General features: G+C 38.2%; 1 protein-coding gene across 1 annotated transcript; it reads right to left on the bottom strand.

Moving 5' to 3' along the window:
- Window positions 1–11,455: 11,455 nt before the first annotated feature.
- Window positions 11,456–12,394, bottom strand: LOC133074461 (olfactory receptor 10K2). Its single transcript, XM_061168401.1, has one exon. The coding sequence runs from the start codon at window positions 12,392–12,394 to the stop codon at window positions 11,456–11,458; it is 939 nt and encodes a 312-aa protein (XP_061024384.1).
- Between the last annotated feature and the right edge of the window lie 10,319 nt (window positions 12,395–22,713).

Genomic DNA, 22,713 nt, shown 5'->3' with positions numbered 1-22,713 from the left:
AGATGTAAGAGTTGGGCCATAAAGAAGACTGAACATCAAAGAATTGATGCTTTCAAACTGTGGTGCTGAAGACTCTTGAGAGTCCCTTGGACTGACTGCAAGGTAATCAAATCAGTCAATCCTAAAGGAAATCAAACCTGAATATTCATTGGAAAGACTGATGCTGAAGCTGAAGCTCCAATACTTTGGCCACCTGATGTGAAGAGCTAACTCATTGGAAAAGACCCTGATACTGAGGAAATTTGAAGGCAAGAGAAGAAGGGGCAACAGAGGATGAGATGATTGAATGTCATCACTGACTCAATGAACGTGAGTTTGAGCAAACTTGGTGAAGGACAGGGAAGCCTGGCGTGCTGCAGTTCATTGGGTCGCAAAGATCAGACATGATTTAGAGACTGAACAAAAGTTGAATTGAAAGTGTGATAATTAGTAAAATGAAAATACATGAGACATAGAAGCACAGCAAGGACAGCCCCGAATCATGTGACGTCGCTGTTCAGCCTCTGTACCTGCTTTCCGTTCTGTCCGTGCGTTTACTCATTGTAAATATGTTTGAAGTCACCTTTGTGTTTTTGCCTTCGACCTCGGTTCTGTGATTTGGATGTCAACAACTTCCCTGAAAAGCACCAGTGTGTTAAGTTGTAATGTCATGACCCCTATCTGGGTTATTTCATCTTTAATCCTGTTTTCAGTCTCTATGTGTACAGCAGTATTTTTAATAAAGAATTACAGAGGAAAAAAAAAAAAAAGAAAATACATGAAAATATACAGCACAATGGAAAATGTAAATATCAGATTTAGAAATTTTGAATTTTGTAATATGATGTGTTAACCATTCAACTGTTATATAAAGGCTAAAGGAGAAGAGAATTAGAATGAGTATGACTACTATAATTTCTTCATGAATATAAAATACAAAAGCATTAACTTTGACATTAAAATTTAAAAGGCAGGGAGTAAAAGGATAGAGGTTTTATGCAAGCCAAGGTATGTTGCTATCAGTGTGAGAAAGGAAATATCACAATTTTAAAAATGTGTGAATGAGTTAAGTAGGCTGTTTTCAAAGAATACATGCAAATCACTAGTTGTACATAGAAAAAAATAAGAAGTCAATAGCAGTAGTGATTGAGGAAATGCAAATCAAAACCACAATGACATATCACTTCACAGTCTAATAATGCAGACTGGCTCCAAATAGGAAAAGGAGTACGTCAAGGCTGTATATTGTCACCCTGCTTATTTAACTTATATGCAGAGCACATCATGAGAAACGCTGGGCTGGAAGAAGCACAAGCTGGAACCAAGATTGCCGGGAGAAATATCAATAACCTCAGATATGCAGAGGGCACCACCCTTATGGAAGAAAGTGAAGAAGAACTAAAAAGCCTCTTGATGAAAGTGAAAGAGGAGAGTGAAAAAGTTGGCTTAAAACTCAACATTCAGAAAATGAAGATCGTGGCATCTGGTCCCATCACTTCATGGCAAATAGATGGGGAAACAGTGGATACAGTGTCAGACTTTATTTTGCGGGGTTCCAAAATCACTGCAGATTGTGATTGCAGCCATGAAATTAAAAGACACTTACTCCTTGGGAGGAAAGTTATGGCCAACCTAGACACCTTATTAAAAAGCAGAGACATTACTTTGCCAACAAAGGTCTGTCTAGTCAAAGCTATGGTTTTTCCAGTAATCATTTATGGGTGTGAGAGTTGGACTGTGAAGAAAGCTGAGTGCCAAAGAATTGATGCTTTTGAACTGTGGTGTTGGAGAAGACTCCTGAGAGTCCCTTGGACTGCAAGGAGATCCAACCAGTCCATCCTAAAGGAGATCAGTCCTGGGTGTTCATTGGAAGGACTGATGCTGAAGCTGAAACTCCAATACTTTGGCCACCTCATGCAAAGAACTGACTCATTTGAAAAGACCCTAATGCTGGGAAAGATTGAGGGCAGGAGGAGAAGAGGACGACAGAGGATGAGATGGTCAGATGGCATCACTGACTCGATGGACATGAGTTTGAGTAAGCTCTTGGAGTTGGTGATGGACAGGGAGGCCTGGCGTGCTGCAGTCCATGAGGTCGCAAAGAGTCAGACATGACTGAGCAACTGAACTGAACTGAACTATTATAGTATGTGAATTATCTCAGTTAAAAAAATCTGATTCAGTCATAAATACAGACTTGAAAAAGATTCATAAATATTTGTAGAATAATTTAAAGATTGATAATAGATTATATATCTACCTATCTGTCATCTATCTATCACATTTCTCTCTTTAAGTAATGCATTTTTGTGTGTGCATGTGTGTATATATTCATAATCAGTTTTACTCTAAAGAGTGGAAATTCGAGGAAATAAAGTTGAGGAAGAGAGGACATTTCAGGATCTTTGCTACATATTGATACTTTTTTTATTCTGAGGAGCATATGTTATTTAGATAGTTTGACATTTATTTTTGAATAACTGAATATATTTTAAATAAAAATGTACTAAGTAACCACTAAGAAATTTGCTGTTGGAACAGAGAGCAAAGGGTATTGTTTTTCACTGCATCTAAAAAAATAAAATTAGTTATTAGTTTAATAGAAATGGGGGACATTTTTTTAACAAGAAATTTTTTATTAAAATATATTTAATATATAAATCTCATAGCCTCTTTTTTAATTTTTTTAAAATTTATTTGCTTTTAATTGGAAGACAATTGCTTTATTGTGTTGGTTTCTGCCATACATCAACATGAATCAGCCATAGGTATATGTATGTCCCTTCCATCTTGAACCTCCCTCCCACCGCTATGCCTCCCACCTACAACCTATGCCTCTATGATGTCACAGAGCACTGGATATGAGCTCCCTGTTCACACAGCAAATTCCCACTAACTATCTAATTTTACATACAGTAATGTACATGCTTTAATACTACTCTGTCAATTCATCCCATCCATTCCTGGGGCATTTCAAAATGAAGAATTGTGTTATGGGTTGGATTATGTCCCTCTGAAATTCACATGGTGAAGTCATAACCACTGGTACCTCAGAATATGACTGTTTGGGAAAAACAAGGTTTTTAAATAGGCAATGAAGCTAAAATTAGATAATTAGAGTGGACCTTAATCCAGTATGACTGGCATCTCTATAAGGAGAGGAAGTTTAAATACAGAATTACAGAGGAAAGATGACTGAAGACACAGGGAGAAGATAGCTAAACACAAGTCAAGGAGAGAGGCCACAGAATAAACCAACCTGATGACATTTTGAATTGGATTTCTAGTTTTTAGACTGTGAAAAAATGAATTGTTATTTAACTAGCCAGGCCTGTGATAGTTTGATAGAACAGCCTTAGCTAACTAATACAGAACATGTGGCATAAATATATTTTGCATATTTAGGAACTTGGTTGGAGGAGCAGGTGTGAGGAGAGAAGAATTTGAGGATAGTTCATGGAGGATATTAAGACCAGCACAAAATGTCTATTTTGTTGGTTGTAAATTGTGAACTTTTGAAGCTTTGAGGAAGAGAAGAATTTGATCTGAAATTTTCTTAGGTTAAGAGCTCATGATGATGCTCATGCATCATCAATTTAGTAGTGGAGAGACCAATAGGAACAGAGATTTTAGGAGCAGTTTAGTGACCCAGGAAGATCAATTACTACCAGATAATTATCACACAACTGTTCATCTTTCTACTTTACTCAATACTGTTCAAAATAATCTCATCTTTACCTACTTTAAATGAAGACGTAGATCAATAGAGCAGAAGACACCCATATCCTTATTTTACAATGAATAGTCCATGGCCCAAACTAAGAAAGTAATTTGCTTAGTAATTTTCTAGGTCAAAGAGGTCATGCATTAAATGTGTCCTCTTTCCTTTCAAATTCTCACTTTGTATGACCCCAAACAGTGTGGGCAGTGAGGGGGAAGCAGGGGTGCTGGTTGGTTTATGAGGTCATCCTCAGAACTGACTTCTATGTTATTGCATGGGAAGGGGGTCATGGTGTCCAGGAGTGCGTGTAACAAGATATGGGAAATAGTCTCCACGATTGTTGGGCAATGTTAGTGCCTTAATCACAGCAGGAGGCAGTGGGGACAGTGGTACTGGACATACCGCTGGAGTGAAAATTCAAATGAGTTCTAGGAAAGGGGTAAGAGTGGTTTCTTTGCCATGTATTTACCTGCAGTGTGATAAAATAATTTATGTAATCTCTATTATATACAGTGTTTACAAATGTGGTAAGAGCTAAAAATCCTTACTTAGCTTATCTCAAAAATTTTAAAGTAACAATTCATACACACTTACAGACATATATATTCCTCTATATATGTGTATTCCTGGAGGAGGGCATGGCAACCCACTCCAGTACTCTTGCCTGGACAATCCCATGGACAGAGGAGCCTGGTGGGCTACAGTTTTTAGAGTCACAAAGAGTCAGACATGACCGAAGCAACTTAGCATTCATGCATATATGTGTATAAAGGTGACTTGGGGGGATTTGTGATTAATATTATGCTTGAAACATGGGAATATTTATCATATTATTAAACAATTAATATTTGAGTGGCATTAATTTGATTTAAAGATGAAATAAGGACTACTGGTATGTCTTCAAAGTTGAGGCACCCTCTCCTTGTATACAGTATCTCTATATTTATCCAAGTTTTATTCTGTATCCCTCAAAAAAGTTTCTTTGCAGGTTCATTTTAATAGGTCTCAACTAGAAATTATGAAATGTTTCTAGATGCTTTGCAAGGTAAACAATTAAAATTCTCTATTTTGCAAATACTTTCCTTTAATCCTTTCACACAGATCTATGTTGAACTTCTAAAAGAACTCATATATCCCAGAACTAACCCTTTTCTTTCATTTGCAAGCTGTTCAGGGATTTACACCTAAATTTTCCTGTGGGCACACACAGAGCTTCTATCACATCTTCCTAATCCCCCAGATCGCTCTCTGTAGAGTTCACTTCTACAAATTCCTTCTGAGCTGTTGAACCACTGATTGTTACCAATGATGTCTCTTTCATCACTTGCCAAGCCCAGATAGATACACTTGCTCTGTAGCTGTGTTATCAAATCCCCTGGAATGATTATGACATTATGTTTTGATACAAGTTTGTTTTTTTTATTTTTTCATCAGGGAAAATGAGCAACTTTCTTGGTTGGGACATAGGTTTAAAAACTGATATCATGCAAAAACTGAAATCAGGCTTGAAAAGATTTTCCATAGGGGAAAGTGCAAGATGAATGAAATGGTTGGAAAGTTATCTGAGAAAGTATAGAAGATTTTGAGGGGGAAAAGTTGGAAGAAGTATAGGAAATTACTTCACAAGCATTGAAGGAGTGTCAATTAATGCATGAAAGTTGAGTTAGTACCGAAAGGATGAGGGATATTTTGCTGGAAAATGGGGATTTTTAGAACCCTGTTTTTACCATGAGCTGGTCACCTTCTTCCTACAAGTTATATGTGTTTGCGTGCTGAGTTGCTTCAGTTGTGTCCAACTCTGTGTGACCATATGGACTGCAGCCCAAGAGTCTCCTCTGTCCATGGGATTCCCCAGGCAAGAATGCTGGAGTGGCTTGCTGTGCCCTCCTCCAGGGGGTCTTCTTGACTCAGGAATCGAACTGGTGTCTCCTCTTCCATCTCCTGAGTTCGCAGGCGGGTTCTTTACCACTAGCACCACCTGGGAAGCCCTTTCACTGACTGTATTTCTGGTCACTTGTCTCAATGTCCTGTTGTGACATAGTCACATCTTAATTACAAGCAAGGTAGGAAGAGGATGGCTCTACACATATAAAAGTGTACATGCTTTTCTAAGGAATTATCTTCTCAAATGAAGGGTGTCTGGGAGAACTGTACATAACTAAGCTAGTTCAAGTAGAATGAATCTTTTATTTTACAATGGCTGGTTTTCTTAAAATGTGTGAATCTATTAGTAGCTCATTAAACTCATCAGAAAAGGCAAAAAAGCAGACAGGAATTTAGAAAACAATAATACATTGAAATTTGCTCTCAATATTTCTACCCAATCAACCAATCAATTCTCAATCTTTGTGAAAGCCAAGTTTCCTTTTTTTTAAAAAACTTTAGAACTGCCATATGACCCAGCAATACCACTTCTGGGCACACACTGAGGAAACCAGATCTGAAAGAGACACATGCACCCCAATGTTCATCGCAGCACTGTTTATAATAGCTAGGACATGGAAGCAACCTAGATGCCCATCAGCAGACGAATGGATAAGAAAGCTGTGGTACATATACACAATGGAATATTACTCAGCCATTAAAAAGAATTCATTTGAATCAGTTCTAATGAGATGGATGAAACTGGAGCCCATTATACAGAGTGAAGTAAGCCAGAAAGATAAAGAACATTACAGCATACTAACACATATATATGGAATTTAGAAAGATGGTAACGATAACCCTATATGCAAAACAGAAAAAGAGACACAGATGTACAGAACAGACTTTTGAACTCTGTAGGAGAAGGTGAGGGTGGGATGTTTCGAGAGAACAGCATGTATATTATCTATAGTGAAACAGATCACCAGCCCAGGTGGGATGCATGAGACAAGTGCTCAGGCCTGGTGCACTGGGAAGACCCAGAAATATCGGGTGGAGAGGGAGGGGGGAGGGGGGATCGGGATGGGGAATACATGTAACTCCATGGCTGATTCATGTCAATGTATGACAAAATCCACTGCAATGTTGTGAAGTAATTAGCCTCCAACTAATAAAAATAAATGAAAAAAAAAAAAAAAAGAGAGAGAGTACTGGAGTGGGTTGCCATTGCCTTCTCCAATGTTTTACTAGCTATAATTAAAAATAACACTTCTTGAGTAAAATATAAAATAAAATAATACTCTTTCTAAAAAAAAATAAATAAAAACTTTTTATTTTGTATAGGAGTATAGCCAATTAACAATGTTGTGGTAGTTTTAGGTGGACAGTAAAGGGATTCAACCATACATATACATGTATCCATTCTCCCCAAAATACCTTCCCATTTAAGTTTGTTTTATATCACTGATTAGGGAAACAAAAATGTGTGTGTCTTTCACTGACTTATATGGAGTATACATCCTCAAAGTAGGAGAATCATTGTGTTTGGTAGGCACAAACTTATTTATCTTTCTCAATGTAAATGTCTATGTGGTGTTATTCAACTGCTGTCAACTGTAATTCACTCTATGTATAACTTAGGTTGATATCTTTAAAGTTACATTTTATTGAATCATAATTGATTCAACTGTTCAATGGTAAAGAGTGTTTTAGAAAATCAGTTCTAACATACAGGGCTAGCCTGATAAGCTACAAATCCAATTTACATGCAACTGTATTATATCATGTGGCTTCCTAGTTGGTGCCAGTTGTAAAGTACCCACTTGCTGATGCAGGAGGCCTAGGAGATACAGATTTGATCCCTGGATCTGGAAGATCTTCTGGAGGAGGGCATGGCAACCCACTCCAGTATTCTTGCCTGGAAAATCCCATGGATGGAGGAGCCTAGTAGGCTACAGTCCATGGGATCACAAAGAGTCTGACATGACTGAACGACTTCTCTCTCTCTTCTCTCTCTATCCTGTCATTAGAGCAAGAACCCCGTGGGCCTGAAGAGTCCAGCATCTCTAGCAGTGAGGTGGTAAGTGACAGTGATGATGAACATTATGAGAACGTGTGTTCCTGCTTGGCAGCAAGGCCTATGGTACAGCGGAAAATGAAGCATGAACAGCCTATAGCCTGGCGGTGGGGCATCCTCCAGGGGCCCCGGATGTGACTGAGTTCATGATGAATTGACCATATACTCAGGTGGAATTGGCTGATTTGGGTAAGCAATTTTGGAAAATGCAAGGGAAAACCTTGACAGCTTGGCTTTGCAACTCTGGGGCACAGGGGTGGGCCTGGCACCTGTTGAGGCTTTTGTGGGTCTTTACTGAGAAAAGTAGAAGGATGGCATGCAAGACTATTTTGAAAGTGTGAAGACCCCGAAGAGGGCCTGAGCAGGCAAGGGTACCATCTGGGTCATGGGGGTGCAAATGTGGGCTGATTTGTGTGGAGATATACTCCAAAGGCTGTGTCCTATGTAGAACATTGTACTGTAAATGCTATATCCTGTGATGTAGATTTAGGCTGTGTCCTGTGATGTAGGTTTAGAACAATGTACTGTAAAGGCTGTGCCCCGTGCTGTTCTACTAACCTCTGATTCTCTTGCAGTTTTAGAACAATATGAAAGCATTTGGTATCTTGTGGGTAGGCTGTGAATGCCACAAAAATGTGGGCCATTGCCTACGGGGGTTTTGCGGGTCCTTAATAATAAAAACTCCTCAGGGTTGGAGTTGCCCCTGTGGAGGCTTTTCTGCAATTTGCAGGGATGGGGGGTGGACTGGAGTTGTCCATGGATATAAGGGCACTCCACGTGCAGTGGGTGTCTCTTCTGTCACTCTGAGGGCGGAGACTGAGGCATGAGCTCCAGGTGATCCCTGGCGTTGGGTTTTTCTTTGTGTTGGGGATATGACTGTTTGTTTTAGTCTCTACTGTTGTTGCAGGATGCGGGTTCAGGTGGTGGCATTGTGCACTGGGAGGATTCTGCAGAGGGTGGAACCTGCACTGTGGGATGAGGAATCCTGAAGGGGTGGAGTGTAGGGAAAGAGCAAATTAGCCAAGATGGCCTGTCCAGATGCTCTCACCCCACGGCCTCTCACTCTTGCCCCACGTTTTGTAATGTAACAGTTGAGATCACTTACAGCACTGCACATGCGCATCGCAAGGTTTATGTAGCTGAGCTCACTTCCAGCACTGCGAATGCGTGGCACGAGGTACTCGCTTGGTCATGGGCCCCTTGTGCCTTATGCACGCATGAGCTCCACCTAAGTAACAGCAGAATTACTGCTGCATCACAGCCATGTCCATTGGGTCAGCCACAGGCAGAGAGAATAAACAAACCAATTTATTATTATTGGCTGAATTTATACCTGAAACTTAAGTGCAGATTTCTCTGTAAGCTCAGCTGAAATACATGACCTAGTTCGGAGGCTGAAGGGGCTTTCCTTTCTCACTCAAGCCAATCCCAAATTCGAAGATCTTACCTCTTTCCTGCAAGTTAGGTATGAATAAAGGGGGGAGCTAACATTAACCATGGGTTAAGGTTGTGTGAGAGGGAGAGGGACTTTGTTCATTTGTCTATGGAAAGAGGAAGGAGGGCAAGATGTTTAGTTCTAACCCATGAGCAGAGGCTCAAGGCCAAATTAATTTTATGGTCACATAGGGGAAAAAAAAAAAAAAAGGAAGAATAAACTGCCAAAAGGAGAATCATTCTAATATACATGACCTCTTCACACACAGTGATCCTTCTCACTTGTGAGTGTTATGCTATCTGACTCAAAATGATGGTATCCAGAAGTCTTGGAAATGGACAAAGCAAAAGGTGGGAGGCTTTATTGTTCCCCCTCCTTCAATGCCGTATTACAGTAGGAGAGGGATTAACTACACCATATGATATAAAGGCCATTTACATCACACTTATCAGTATATTTTTTAAATGGATGTTAGTGAGTCTGCATTTTTTTTTTTTAATCTTGTATTGAAGATGAATACTTGTGCATTCTAAACTCTATTAAGAAAGTCATAATCTTCACAAAGGGTCATGCAAGAGCATTGTAGGAGCATTAAAACAGGAAGTGAGTGATGTGGGATCAGTATTAATTCTACTCACTAACAGGAAAGGCATTTTAATTTTCTGAGAGTCAGTTTTCTGATCTGTAAAAAGTAGATTATAATATATACTTCCTAGGTCTGCTCTAATGTTCAAATAAGGTGACATGTTTAAACAGAAGCACATAAGTACATGTTGAACAGTTAACACATTTTAAACTGATTCACGTGAGAGGTTATCAGTTTATTTGCTTTTCATGAGACAACTTGGTAGGCTGGAAGTCTGGGCTGAGCAGTGGGACTAAAGAAAAGACGACTTGATGGCCAAATTAAATTTGCTTTGGTCTCTGGGGCTTCATAGGTGGCGCTAGTGGTAAAGAACCCGCTGGTCAGTTTAGGAGACTTTGATCCCTGGGTTGGGAAGATCCGCTGGAGGAGGAAATGACAACCACGCCAGTATTCTTGTCTGGAGAATCCCACGGACAGAGGAGCCTGGTGTGCTACAGTCCATGCCATCACAAAGACTTGGACATGACTGAAGTGACTTGGCATGGGCTAGGATCTTCAGGCCCCTCCTTCAGGAAGTTTCAAGCTTCAGAGAAATGCAGTAGGCTTGCATTCTTAGCAGACAAGTTCAGCTTCCCACATTAAACCAGGGCTTGTGAATAAAACATTCCAGTTTCTACCCTCTTCCTGCAATTCCTGAGAGTGTATAACATTGATTGAGGAATCTTGTGCAAGAAAATAATAAGAAATGGAATGATTCTGTCAGAAGACCTTTATTTACAAGTCAATCTTGGAAAAAATGTATAAAGCGAGGAGGCAGCTTTCTCCATGGAGCTCACTTCTGTAGGAACATATGTAAAATGTTCAACTCAAAATCTGGCCTGAAGTGCACATGAAGATCCCCAAGCTTCATGAGACAGATGCTGTTTACTCTTTATACAGACTTTTCTATTTAATGAAATGGTTAAACTTAGCCTGCTTTTCTTGCCCAGTCGTGTGATTTTAGGTCTTCTCTTTAACCAATGTCCTTGTGAATATCTTTAAGGAATTCTAACTAAATTCAGATTTGTACTGGTGCATAAAAAAAATAAATTAAAAACAGCTCTCAATACATTAGAAACATAGAAATGGTTAACTTTTTGCATAATTTTCTTATTTGAACATTAATCGGCTATCACTTATGCACTAAAAATTGTAACTTTACAAATGCCATCTCATTTAAAAATTGTGTCCTAAGCTAAGCCAAAGATATTGCGGGGTGTTTGTTCTTTATAAAGACTGAATATTATTTGATGATTTTGTCTACTCACTCTGCTTTATAAATACAAATAATGTTTTCCATCTATAGGTTAATATTTATTGGAGAATAGAATAAAAAATTAAGATTTGGAAAAAATGATAAAGTAATAAAAATTGTGATCTGACTATACTAACATCTGGAAAAGGGAGCAATAAAGAGAAGGATCTTTCTGGGTTGCTAAACCAAAGAGTTAACCTTGTACAGTATTTTGTACACTTACAATCTGGCTGAGATTGGGTAATAGTGTTTGCAAGAGTATGGAATTCTGAATCTATATATATTTTCCTACAGTAGCCATCCAGTATTTTTCTGTCAATCAAAAGGACTTCAGTAGGCAATAATTTATGTGACCATGACAAGATACTATTTTTTTTTTAATTTTTATATTTGGAAATAACTGAGAAATATCTCTGTTCTTGAACACTGCTCATTGCTTGATCAGTTTTACTCAGGAAACTTTTCCCCACATACTTAAAAATGCAGAATCTAGATTGATGTCATGATAAACAAATTGTTCTTCCCACAACTCTTTGAAGAGCCGATTTGAACTCTTTATTTCTCAAACTGTAAATCATAGGATTGAACAACGGAGTTAGGATTGTGTAGGATACTGATATGAGAACATCCTGGCTTGAGGAATAGTAGGATTTAAGCCTTAAGTAGATAAAGGAGGCACAGCCATAGTGGACAATGACAATAATGAGGTGAGAAGCACAGGTGGAAAAAGCTTTGTACCTGCCTAATGTGGAAGGAAAGTGGAGTATGGCAGAGATGATGTGAACATAAGATACCAAAATCAACAGCAGGGGGATAACCAGGACCAATGAGCAGAGCATGATAATGACAATCTGACTAAAGTGGGTATGGTAAGATGCTACCTTCAGAACAGGAGAGATGTCACAGAAGAAGTGGTGTAGTTGGTTGGAGGAGTGAAAGGGCAGGTGAAATACCAAGGATGTGATGATCTGTGCAACAATAAAGCCACAGGCACAGGCAGCAGCCACAAGTCCCAAACACACCCCATGCCCCATGAGCACTGTGTAGCGCAGAGGGTCACAGATGGCCACGTAGCGATCATAACCCATGGCTGCCAGCAGGAAGGAGTGAGAGCAACCTAGAAAGAGGAAGGAAAACATCTGGATAGCACAGCCCAGAAAGGAGATGGCCTTCTTCTGGGCCAGCAGGTCAACCAGCATCTTGGGTACAATGACGAAGGTGTAACAAGTCTCAAAACAGGAGAGTACAGCAAGGAAGAAGTACATGGGGGTGTGGAGGGCTCTGTCCAGCACAATGGTGGAGATGATGATGGCATTGGTACCCAGGGTGAACAGGTAGACGAGCAGGAAGACAGCAAAGAGCAGCCGCTGCAGCCCAGCCAGAGAGGAGAAGCCAAGGAAGACAAACTCTGTTACCAAGGTCTCATTGACACACTCCATGGAAGACACATCATCAGGAGACAATCTGAGAGAGAAGACAGTGCCAAGAAAAATCCCTGAAAAATAGAAGAATCCCAAGAAACTGATGATCATAGAACATGTATTCTCAGGTTTTGAGTTTACTCATTATTCTCCTTCCTGGTTTTTGTAAGACATAAAGAAGCATCTAAAATTATTCAAAGCTTGCATCCAACTTTGAGTTTTCCCCAAATTTTTAACATCATAGGAAAATTTTCTTGACATTTCTTTTATACAGATGTATAAAGATTTCAGGAAACCCAGTGACATCTCCTGATTTCTGGAGGAAAGTGTTGTGCTGTCCCAGATGTTTTCTGCTTCTATAGTTATACCGTCACATCTCTCCAACTCAAACCTTATGAAATGCACACATCTTTTCTTCCTTTATTTATCCCCCTGATTCTTTGTTCGGTGCCTAACACAATAATTTTTACTGCTTAGAAGGTACATTTGTTACTAAATAATTACTATTATTTAACTAATTCCTGGATCCTCAATTCTCAGGACTATGAATCAGTTCAGTTCAGTTCAGTTGCTCAGTCGTGTCCAACTCTTTGTGACCTCATGAATCGAAGCACACCAGGCCTCCCTGTCTATCACCAACTCCCGGAGTTTACTCAAACTCATGTCCATCGAGTCAGTGATGCCATCCAACCATCTCATCCTCTGTCGTCCCCTTCTCCTCCTGCCCCCAATCCCTCCCAGCATCAGAGTCTTTTCCAATGAGTCAACTCTTTGCGTGAGATGGCCAAAGTATTGGAGTTTCAGCTTCAGCATCAGTCCTTCCAATGAACACCCAGGACTGATCTCCTTTAGGATGGACTGGTTGGATCTCCTTGCAGTCCAAGGGACTCTCAAGAGTCTTCTCCAACACCACAGTTCAAAAGCATCAATTCTTTGGCACTCAGCTTTCTTCACAGTCCAACTCTCACATCCATACATGACCACTGGAAAAACCATAGCCTTGACTAGACAGACTTTTGTTGGCAAAGTAATATCTCTGCTTTTTAATATGCTATCTAGTTTGGTCATAAGTTTCCTTCCAAGGAGTAAGTGTCTTTTAATCTTATGGCTGCAATCACCATCTGCATACATTTATACAAATATAATCTTAAATTTTATCCTTGCAAACACATGTAAAATTGAGTACTGTAGGAATAAAATGAATTTTGAATTTAGATTGATATAAGCTTTAATCCTGATTCTGGCATGTTCTTGTGGTAAGATCATAAATTCTCTAAGTCCCACTTTCTCATTTGTGTGATGAGAAAAGAAATTCTTGCCTTTCAGGGTTATAGAGAAAATTAATTGGAACCATGTATCACAAAAGAGGCATTCAATACATAGTGCTTAATAAATAACTCCATCTAATCACTTTTTGTTGTTCTTCGGGAATTAGAAATATTTTCATCAAGGATAAAATGAGCATTTATTTAACTCATGGCAAGTTGTTGTAGCTGCTTTTCTGTACTTTTTCAGGGGTGCAGAGGGGATTTAAGAGAGATTGCCATTCCTCTGAGTTCTCCAAGCTTGATTAAAAGTAACTTGGTCTTACTGGAGCCCTGTTCTGCACTGGAAGGGAGGCAAGGTGACTGATCTTGAAGTTCCAAGCAAGTTCTTTGGTATTTGGTTCTCTGTAGTCTGAATCACACAGGCAGGTTATCTACACCTTGCAGAGAGCATAGGAGGCTTCCCAAAGTTCCTATTTTGGAGAGTGGAGGTATATAGGATAAGTTTAGCAGATAAAATTGCATTGCATAGTCAGACTTAGTCACATATGAATAACAATTTAGAAGTTTCTCATTGTGGATGCTCTATAAATCAATGATGCACACTTTATGTATGTTTTAGTCTACATATTTAGAAATCAAAATCAGTTCTTTGAAAATGAAAACATGAAACTGTTAGTCGCTCAGTTGTGTTTAATTCTTTGAGACCTTAGGGACTGTAGCCCACCAGGAATCTCTGTCCATAGCATTCTCCAGGCAGGAATGCTGGAGTGGGTAACCATTCCTTTCTCCAGGGGATCTTCCTGACCTAGAGACTGAACCCAGGTCTCCTGCATTGCAGACAGATTCTTTACCATCTGAAACACCAGGGAAGACCTTTACTGAGTTCTTAAAAATTAGAGATGAAGCACAGGCTGGAATCAAGATTCCTAGGAGAAATATCAATAACCTTAGATATGCAGATGACCCCACCCTTATAACAGAAAGCAAAGAAGAACTAAAGAGCCTCTTGATGAAAGTGAAAGAAGAGAGTGAATAGTTGGCTTAAAACTCAACATTCAGGAAATGAAGATCAAGGCATCTGGTCCCATCACTTTATGGCAAATAGATGGGGAAACAGTGGAAACAGTGACATAATTTATTTTTTTTGGCTCCAAAATCACTGCAGATGATGACTGCAGTTATGAAATTAAAAAATGCTTGTTCCTTGGAAGAAAAGTTATGACCAAACTAGACAGCTTATTAAAAAGCAGAGACATTACTTTGCCAACAAAGGTCCATCTAGTCAAAGCTATGGTTTTTCTAGTAGTCACGAATGGATGTGAGAGTTGAAATATAAAGAAATCTGAGTTCTGAAAAATTGATGCTTTTGAACTGTGGTGTTGGATAATATGCTTGAAAGTCCCTTGGACTGCAAGGAGATCCAACCAGTCCATCCTAAAGGAAATCAGTCCTGAATGTTCATTGGAAGGACTGATGTTGAAGCTGTAACTCCAGTACTTTGGCCACTTGATGCGAAGTACTGACTCATTTGAAAAGACCCTGATGTGGGAAAGATTGAAGATGGGAGGAGAAGGGGATGACAGAGGATGAGATGATTGGATGGCATCACTGACTCAATGGACATGAGTTTGAGTATACTCTGGGAGTTGGTGATGGACAAGGAGGCCTGGTGTTCTGCAGTCCATGGGGTTGCAAAGAGTCAGACATGACTGAGTGACTGAACTGAACTGAACTGAAAGATTAGAGTAGATTACTTAATAATATCCATATTTTATGATTTTATATTTTTTAGTGTATTTTAAGCATTACAGTTATAAATATGAATAAAATAAATTTTCCTTTTTCATGGAAGAGATAATAAAATAGTTAGCCATATTGTAAGACATACTATCATAAATATCATCAAGGAACAAGCAAAATATCTTGAAAATCTTGAGAAAAAATAAGCAACTTCATGGAAATCTTTGACGAGCAAATGGCATTTGAATATTGCCTATAAATATTTTGATAAAAATATGGACTGAGTGTCAGTGTCACTCTTTATGTAAACCTTGTGATGTAGCTGACTAATTTTCCTTAATGTTGATTAGCGCTTCAGAATTGAACAAATACCTGTCATTTTGTTGTCAAGCGTAGAGATACATCCTTTTTACGAAAGAAATACCTAAATTTACACAGTTCTGTGAACTGAGAGACACTTCTTTCTTCTCTTTTTCTTCCTTTTCTTTCTTCACCAAAACTGTCACATTGAGGTCACAAACTCAAAAACAAAGAAAAAACCCTATTCAGTTAACTTCTTTGGGGATCATCATCCCAAATATTAGTCCATCTGTATTGCTTTTAACATTTCCAGGAAGAAAAAATAGGATATGATTTTGGTATCAGCTTGTCAACCAAAATTTAGATCCATTATATAGAAACGTAACATGAACTATCATTTATCACATGTTTTTCCTAATGCAGGAAAGGTGAAAATACTGTTGTATTTGGTCTCTCATTTGGTCCTCATCATGATCTCATGAGGTAGGTATTACTTTTGACCTCTTCACTATAACAGAGAATAATTTGAGAATCAAAGTGTTTGGAGACTCCCTTAAAATTTACACAGCTAGTGGAACAAGCACCAGACTATGAATATTCTGACTGGCATAGGAGTAAAATGTGTGTGTGTGTGTGCACATGCGCGTGTGTATTGGCGAGAAAGGAAGAAATAGTATTCTGTCATCTCCTTACATAGGATAGTATTTTAACAAAAGGATTCTTCCCTAGAGAAGGAAATGGCAACTCACTCCTGTATCCTTGCCTGGGAAATTCCATGGACAGAAGAGCCTGGTGAGCTAAGTTTATGGGGTCTCAAAGAGTTGGCCACAACTGAGCACATCTGCACATACTGTGATCTAAGATAGTTGTTTCCTTTCTGTATTCCTACCAGAAGAGTTTGGGACTTCCAGTTCTTCCATATCCTTACCAATATGTTTAGTCTTTTTAAACTTTTGATGTTTTTAATAAATGTATAGCATTAAAAAGAGAAAAAAAAAAAAAGGGAAAAAAGGATTCTTGTTACAATTTTGTTACAGGCTCAAGTCCCAACCCCACTGTGTGTTAGCTATAGGACTTCAATATGTCTGAAGTATTTTCCTCTCCCTTATAATAGGGTTCATTCTGATACCAGCTAACTTAATTTTCAAGGTTTGTTCAAAATGAATAAGAGAATATCATTGCAAAGCTTAAATATTACATAAATATTAGTTCTGTAATTGTAATTTAGAGTTGAAAAGGGGACAGTTTTGAGAATATTTCCCTCATATTGCTTGGTATACTCCATTGATTTCAGGAAGGGTATATAAGATAAAGATGATTTCCATTCCTAGGACTGAGGAAGGCATACTGCATTTTTGTCCTTGTTTCTTCCTCAAGAGGATCTCCAGAAAACTGGGGTCATAAATGTTATGTATAGCTGTGACAAAGTGAAAATGTTTAATTGCTCATTCATGTCTGACTCTTTGTGACCCAATGAACTGTGGCCCGTCAGGCTCCTCTGTCCATGGAATTCTCCAGGCAAGAATACTGGAGTGGGTTGCCTTTTCCTCCTCCAGGGGACCTTCTTGACCCAGGGATTGAATCCGGTCCACGTCTCTTATGTCTCCTGCATTGGCAGACAGGTTCTTTACCACTAGTGCCATGCTAAGTTAAATAAACCAGACAGAGAAGGACAAATTCCATTTGCAAATGTTACCTAAAATAGTCAAATTCACAGAAAGAGAAAGTCAAACAGTGACTGCCAGGGCCTGAGCCAACGAAGAGAGAGAGGAAGTGGCTGCTCATTGGTGTTAAGTTTCAGTTATGTGAGATGAGTGTGTTCTAGAGATCTGCTGTATAGTATTGTACCCATAGCTAACATTTTGTTATTATATACTTAAACATTTACTAAGAGGGTAGATCTCGTGTTTGTTGTTCTTACTAAAATGAAACAAAAGTTTTGTGAATAAAATGTTGAGTGTACTTTTGAATTAAATCAGAACCAAGACTGTGTCTATGTAAATTTAGGAAGAGCAATGAGACAATTAATTTAAAATATGTATAAAACGTATATGCATAGTTCTATAAAAGTTCATTTTAAAATGTCATTAATCCTGATTAACATTATTTGGAGTCCGCATTCCTGGCTATAGCTATCTCTGTCTTTCACGGTCACTGCATCAGTGTGGGCCCCGCACCCTTCTCTGTCTCTTACCTGAGCTGAGAAAGCCCATTCCTGCTGGGGAATAGATGTTTACTCTTATTCCCTGTCCATTGTCCAGTTGCTCATTGCTGGAGGTGCTCAGTCCACCGTGTTGTCTGTTATTCATAGATGGGTCCCCATTTGCCTCTCCCGCTCCATAAGAAAAGCCAGAGGCACAGTGACTACAGGAACTAGAATACAGTTGAAATGGGAAATGGGAAAAAGGTCAAAACAGGGCAGAGGCTACTGATCTTTACTCAGGGGTAGAGATATGATAATGGTCTGGGGACTTAGACCCAGAGCCAAATCAGATGTAACTAGTTTCTTCTTGAGATTTTGTGCCAACTGATCAAAGACCACAAGTCATATCTAATAGTGACCACAGAACTGTTGGCACTTTCATTGCATATATTGGCAATCGGAGGTTTCTCTGTGGGTCTCCTGATGACAGAGTCATTGCCATGGAGACGTTGCACTGGGTTTAATTAAATAGCTGAATTGTTGTGGAAAATAGAGGCAAGTTATCAAATGCCAAATTGCTCCAAATTGTACTCAAGCATTAGGGCTTGGGGAGTGGAAAGCTCTAAGCCACTCTCAGATGCAGCAGTTTTCAAAAATTGGCTATTTTAAATTGATTTCTCAATTTTATGTTACCAAAGGATTGAAAAGGTGTAATTCATGATGATGGGTACATTATAAAGCATGTTTGTTCAGTGTAAAATGTGCTTTTGCACTTATAATTGGGAATATATCTTTCTGTCAGGCTGAGAGGACCAATTGAGCAATGTTGCTTTTACAGTAAAGGCCCAGGTCAGGAAAAGTCAAAAGGAGGTTGATTTCACCATTAACCACTGAGTTCATTTTTTCTGCCTCTTTATTCCATTATCTAGAAACTAATATAGCATACTCTTACACATAGGAGACATTAAAGGTGTGCTGAATGTTGGGTGAATAAATGGTTATAGGCAGCATTTTCCCAATTATATGAATGACCTCTTAGTTTAAACAAAAATATCATCATGTATTTTCCAGTTTCCAAAATTTCTGGTTTCCACTTGCCTAGTGGCTAAGCTAGAAATGATTGATTTCAAAAGCAACGTCAATAAAAAAAAAAAATGTCAATAAATGTTAAAATCCCCTAACAATGGCTTGATGCATAGTAAGAACTCATCAACTGTCTGATAAATTGAGAAATAATGATATTGAGAACACACAAGAAAACAAAGGAATAACAAAAAATAAGTGAGATAGAGAAATAATGTCCCAAAAGAAGAAAGAAAAGTGAAATTTTAGATATCTGATTCTGAATGCTAAGCATTGGTGTTGTTGTTATTGCTGTCCATCATTTACTCCAAATGAAAGTAGTTTTTTTTTTTTTTTTTTTACTTTTTTAAAGGTTTTTTTTTTAAATTAAGGTATGATAGAGATGGGAAAAGCTGTACATATTTAATGTAAACAACTTGATGAATTTCATATAAGTATCACCCATGACCAGACAACCTTACCTGCCTCCTGTGGAAACTGTATGCAGAACAAAAGCAACCATTAGAACCAGACATGGAAAAAGGCACTGGTTTCAAATCGGGAAAGGAGTACATCAAGGCTGTATATTGTCACCCTGCTTATTTAACTTATATGCTGAGTACATCATGAGAAATGCCAGGCTGGATGAAACACAAGCTGGAATAAGATTGCTGGGAGAAATATCAATAACTTCTGATATGCAAATGACACCACCCTTATAGCAGAAAGCGAAGAACTAAGAGCCTCTTGATGACACTGAAAGAGGAGAGTGAAAAAGTTGGCTTAAAACTCAACATTCAAAAAATGAAGATCATGGCATCCAGCCCCATCCCTTCATGGCAAATAGAAGGGGAAACAGTGGAAATAAGTGGCAGACTTAATTTTTCCAGCTTCAAAATCACTGCAGATGTTGACTGCAGCCATGAAATTAAAAGACACTTGCTCCTTGGAAGAAAAGCTATGACCAACCTAGACAGCATATTAAAAAGCAGAGATATTACTTTGCTGACAAATGTCCATCTAGTCAAAGCTATGGTTTTTCCAGCAGTCATGTATGGATGTAAGAGTTGTAACATAAAGAAGGCTAAGCACCAAAGAATTGATGTTTTTGAACTGTGGTGTTGGAGAAGACTCTTGAGAGTCCCTTGGACTACAAGGAGAGCAAACCAATCAATCCTAAAGGAAATCAATTCTGAATATTCATTGGTGGGATTGATGCTTAACTTGAAGCTCCGATACTTTGGCCACCTGATGGGAAGCACTGACCCATTAGAAAAGACCCTAATCTCGGGAAAGATTGGAGGCAGGAGGAGAAGGGAATGACAGAGGATGAGATGGTTGGATGGCATCACTAACTCAATGGACATGAGTTTGAGCAAGCTCCAGGAGATGGTGAAGGACAGGGAAGCCTGGCGTGCTGCAGTCCATGGGGTCACAAAGAGTCGGACACAACTGAGCAACAAACAACAATATATATCCATGAAACAATCACCACCATCAAAACCATAGACATATTCATGACCTCCCCAAATTTTCTCTAGCTAACTTTATTATCATCTATTATTAATTGTGATAAGAAGACATAAGGCCTATCCTCTAAGCAAATTTTAAGTATACATCACTGTTATCTCAAAGTACTACACTGTATAGTACATCTCCAGTTATCTTGCTAATTGAAATTTTGTAGCCTTTAACCAACATCTCCACATTTCCTTTATTCCCATCATCCTGTTGTCTGCTTCTATGAGTTTAACTATTTCAGATCCCATACATAAGGAGATCATGCAGTATTTGTCTTTCTGTGTCTGGCTTATTTCTCTTAGCATAATGGTCTTGAAATTCACCCACATTGTGGCAAATGTTAGGCTTTCCTTTTTTTTAAGGCTGAATAATATTGTGCTCTCTCTATATATATACCACATTTTTTTCTTTATCTATTTTCGTCGATACATACCATTAGGTTGTTTTCATATCTTTGCTATTGTGAATGGTGCTGCAATTAACATGGGAATTCAAGTATTGCTTTGTGATTCTAATTTCAATTCCTTTCGATAAGTGCCTCAAAAGTGGGATATCTAGATCACATGGTAGTTTTATTTTGAATTTTAAGAGAACTTCCATGCTGTTTTTCCTAATGGCTGTATCAATTTGTATTTCCACCACCAGTGTACCAGAGTTCCCCTTTCTCCACATCCTTGCCAATGTATTATCTTTTCATTGATAAAGGTCATTCTAACAGATGTGAGATGATATCTCACTATGGTTATAGCTTGCATATCCCTGATGATTAACGATTTTGAGTATTTTTTATATACCTTTGACTGTTTGTATTGTTTTCAAATTGGGGAAAGCATAGCCTCTATTAATGGTTCTAGGAAACACTGGATAGCAACATGCAAAATAATAAAATAGGACCCTTTCGCTACACCATACATAAAGATGAACTCAAAATGGACTAAAAACTTAAACATAAGGCCTGAAGCTATAAAATTCTTAGTAAAAAAAACAGAGAAAAAGCTTCTTAACGTTTGCCATTGCAGGGTTTGTTAATATGCCCCCAAAAGTACATGGAACAAAAGCAAAAATAAGTAAGTAGATTTAGGTAAAACAACTTCTGCACAGCAAAGAAACAATCAACAAATTAAAAAGACAGTCTGTGAAATGCAAAAATAGTTTTGCAAACAATGTATCTGGTAAAAGACTAATATCCAAAATATATAAGGAACTCATACAATGTAATAGCAAAAAAAAAAAAACAAAAAATTTGATTAAAATTGGGTAAAGAAGCTGAGTAGAGGTTTTTCCAGAAAGAAGTACAAATGGACACTCCCATTACTTGGAGTAATATCCCAATTTTATTATATTTTAAATGTTGTTATTATGTTCATCAAATTGCTTCATCCTGAAATTTCAGGAGGAGCAGGTAATGTTTACCAAGTCAGTCAGGACATTGGATTTTTTCTGTAGTGTTTGATTCAAGATGAGCATGTGATCCAAATCTGTTCAATGAGGATCAACAACATTCAGTCTCCCAACTTTTGTTTTTACATCCAAGGAAGTGAATTATTTCTTCTTCTGGACTAGATTTTGTGAGCTAAATTTGTCAGTCACTGCTGAGTTTAGGCTTAAAAAAATGGAGCCAAAACTGAAGAAGCAGATCTATGAGATGCATCCAGATAAGTCAGGATGACTGTTTGAACTCTGTATCAAATGTGGTGCCAGAACCACAGTAGCACTGGACTTTTCAAGCTTACATGAACCGTGTTATATTTTTTGCTAATGCCAGTGTGAGTTGGATTATCTTTTATTTGCAGCCCAAAGAATCCTAAATTATAAGACCTGATTGCATTCCATAACAGATTGAAGATGACTTAGAGTATGTCCTATTAAGGCAAGCATTCTTGTGTAAAAATATAAGACATTAGAACAAAAGTAAATAATGATATCTTAATAAGGTGAATTTGAGAGGAGCCATTACATAGAAATGTATACAGTGAACCAACATATGTATTAAATTTAATCTTAAAATTAAACAAAATTCATACTAGCTAATTCAAAACATACATAATCGAGTCTTATTGTTCTCAGATATAAAACATCTAAAGGATGTGATTTCCAATAGTACTTCAAATAGAAGTATTGATCATATTGGTTAAATCATAAATAATCATTGGCTATCCAGGCAGAATAAAAGATCTACAAAACAATGTGACCACATCACACATTTAAATATCAGCCTAATAGCCTAAATGAAAAGTGTAAGTTTATCTACTCTCAGCCCACTCAGATCTCTGGTTTATATGAACCATCACTATGGATTTAAG

The sequence above is a fragment of the Dama dama genome, chromosome 20 (assembly GCF_033118175.1).
Source record: "Dama dama isolate Ldn47 chromosome 20, ASM3311817v1, whole genome shotgun sequence".
In the NCBI taxonomy this organism is placed as follows: Eukaryota; Metazoa; Chordata; class Mammalia; order Artiodactyla; family Cervidae; genus Dama; species Dama dama.
This window is presented reverse-complemented; position numbering and strand designations above follow the sequence as displayed.

Bases quoted from the DNA above. Each gene is read 5' to 3' on its own strand.
- LOC133074461 (XM_061168401.1), bottom strand. From the start codon at position 12,394: ATGGAGTGTGTCAATGAGACCTTGGTAACAGAGTTTGTCTTCCTTGGC.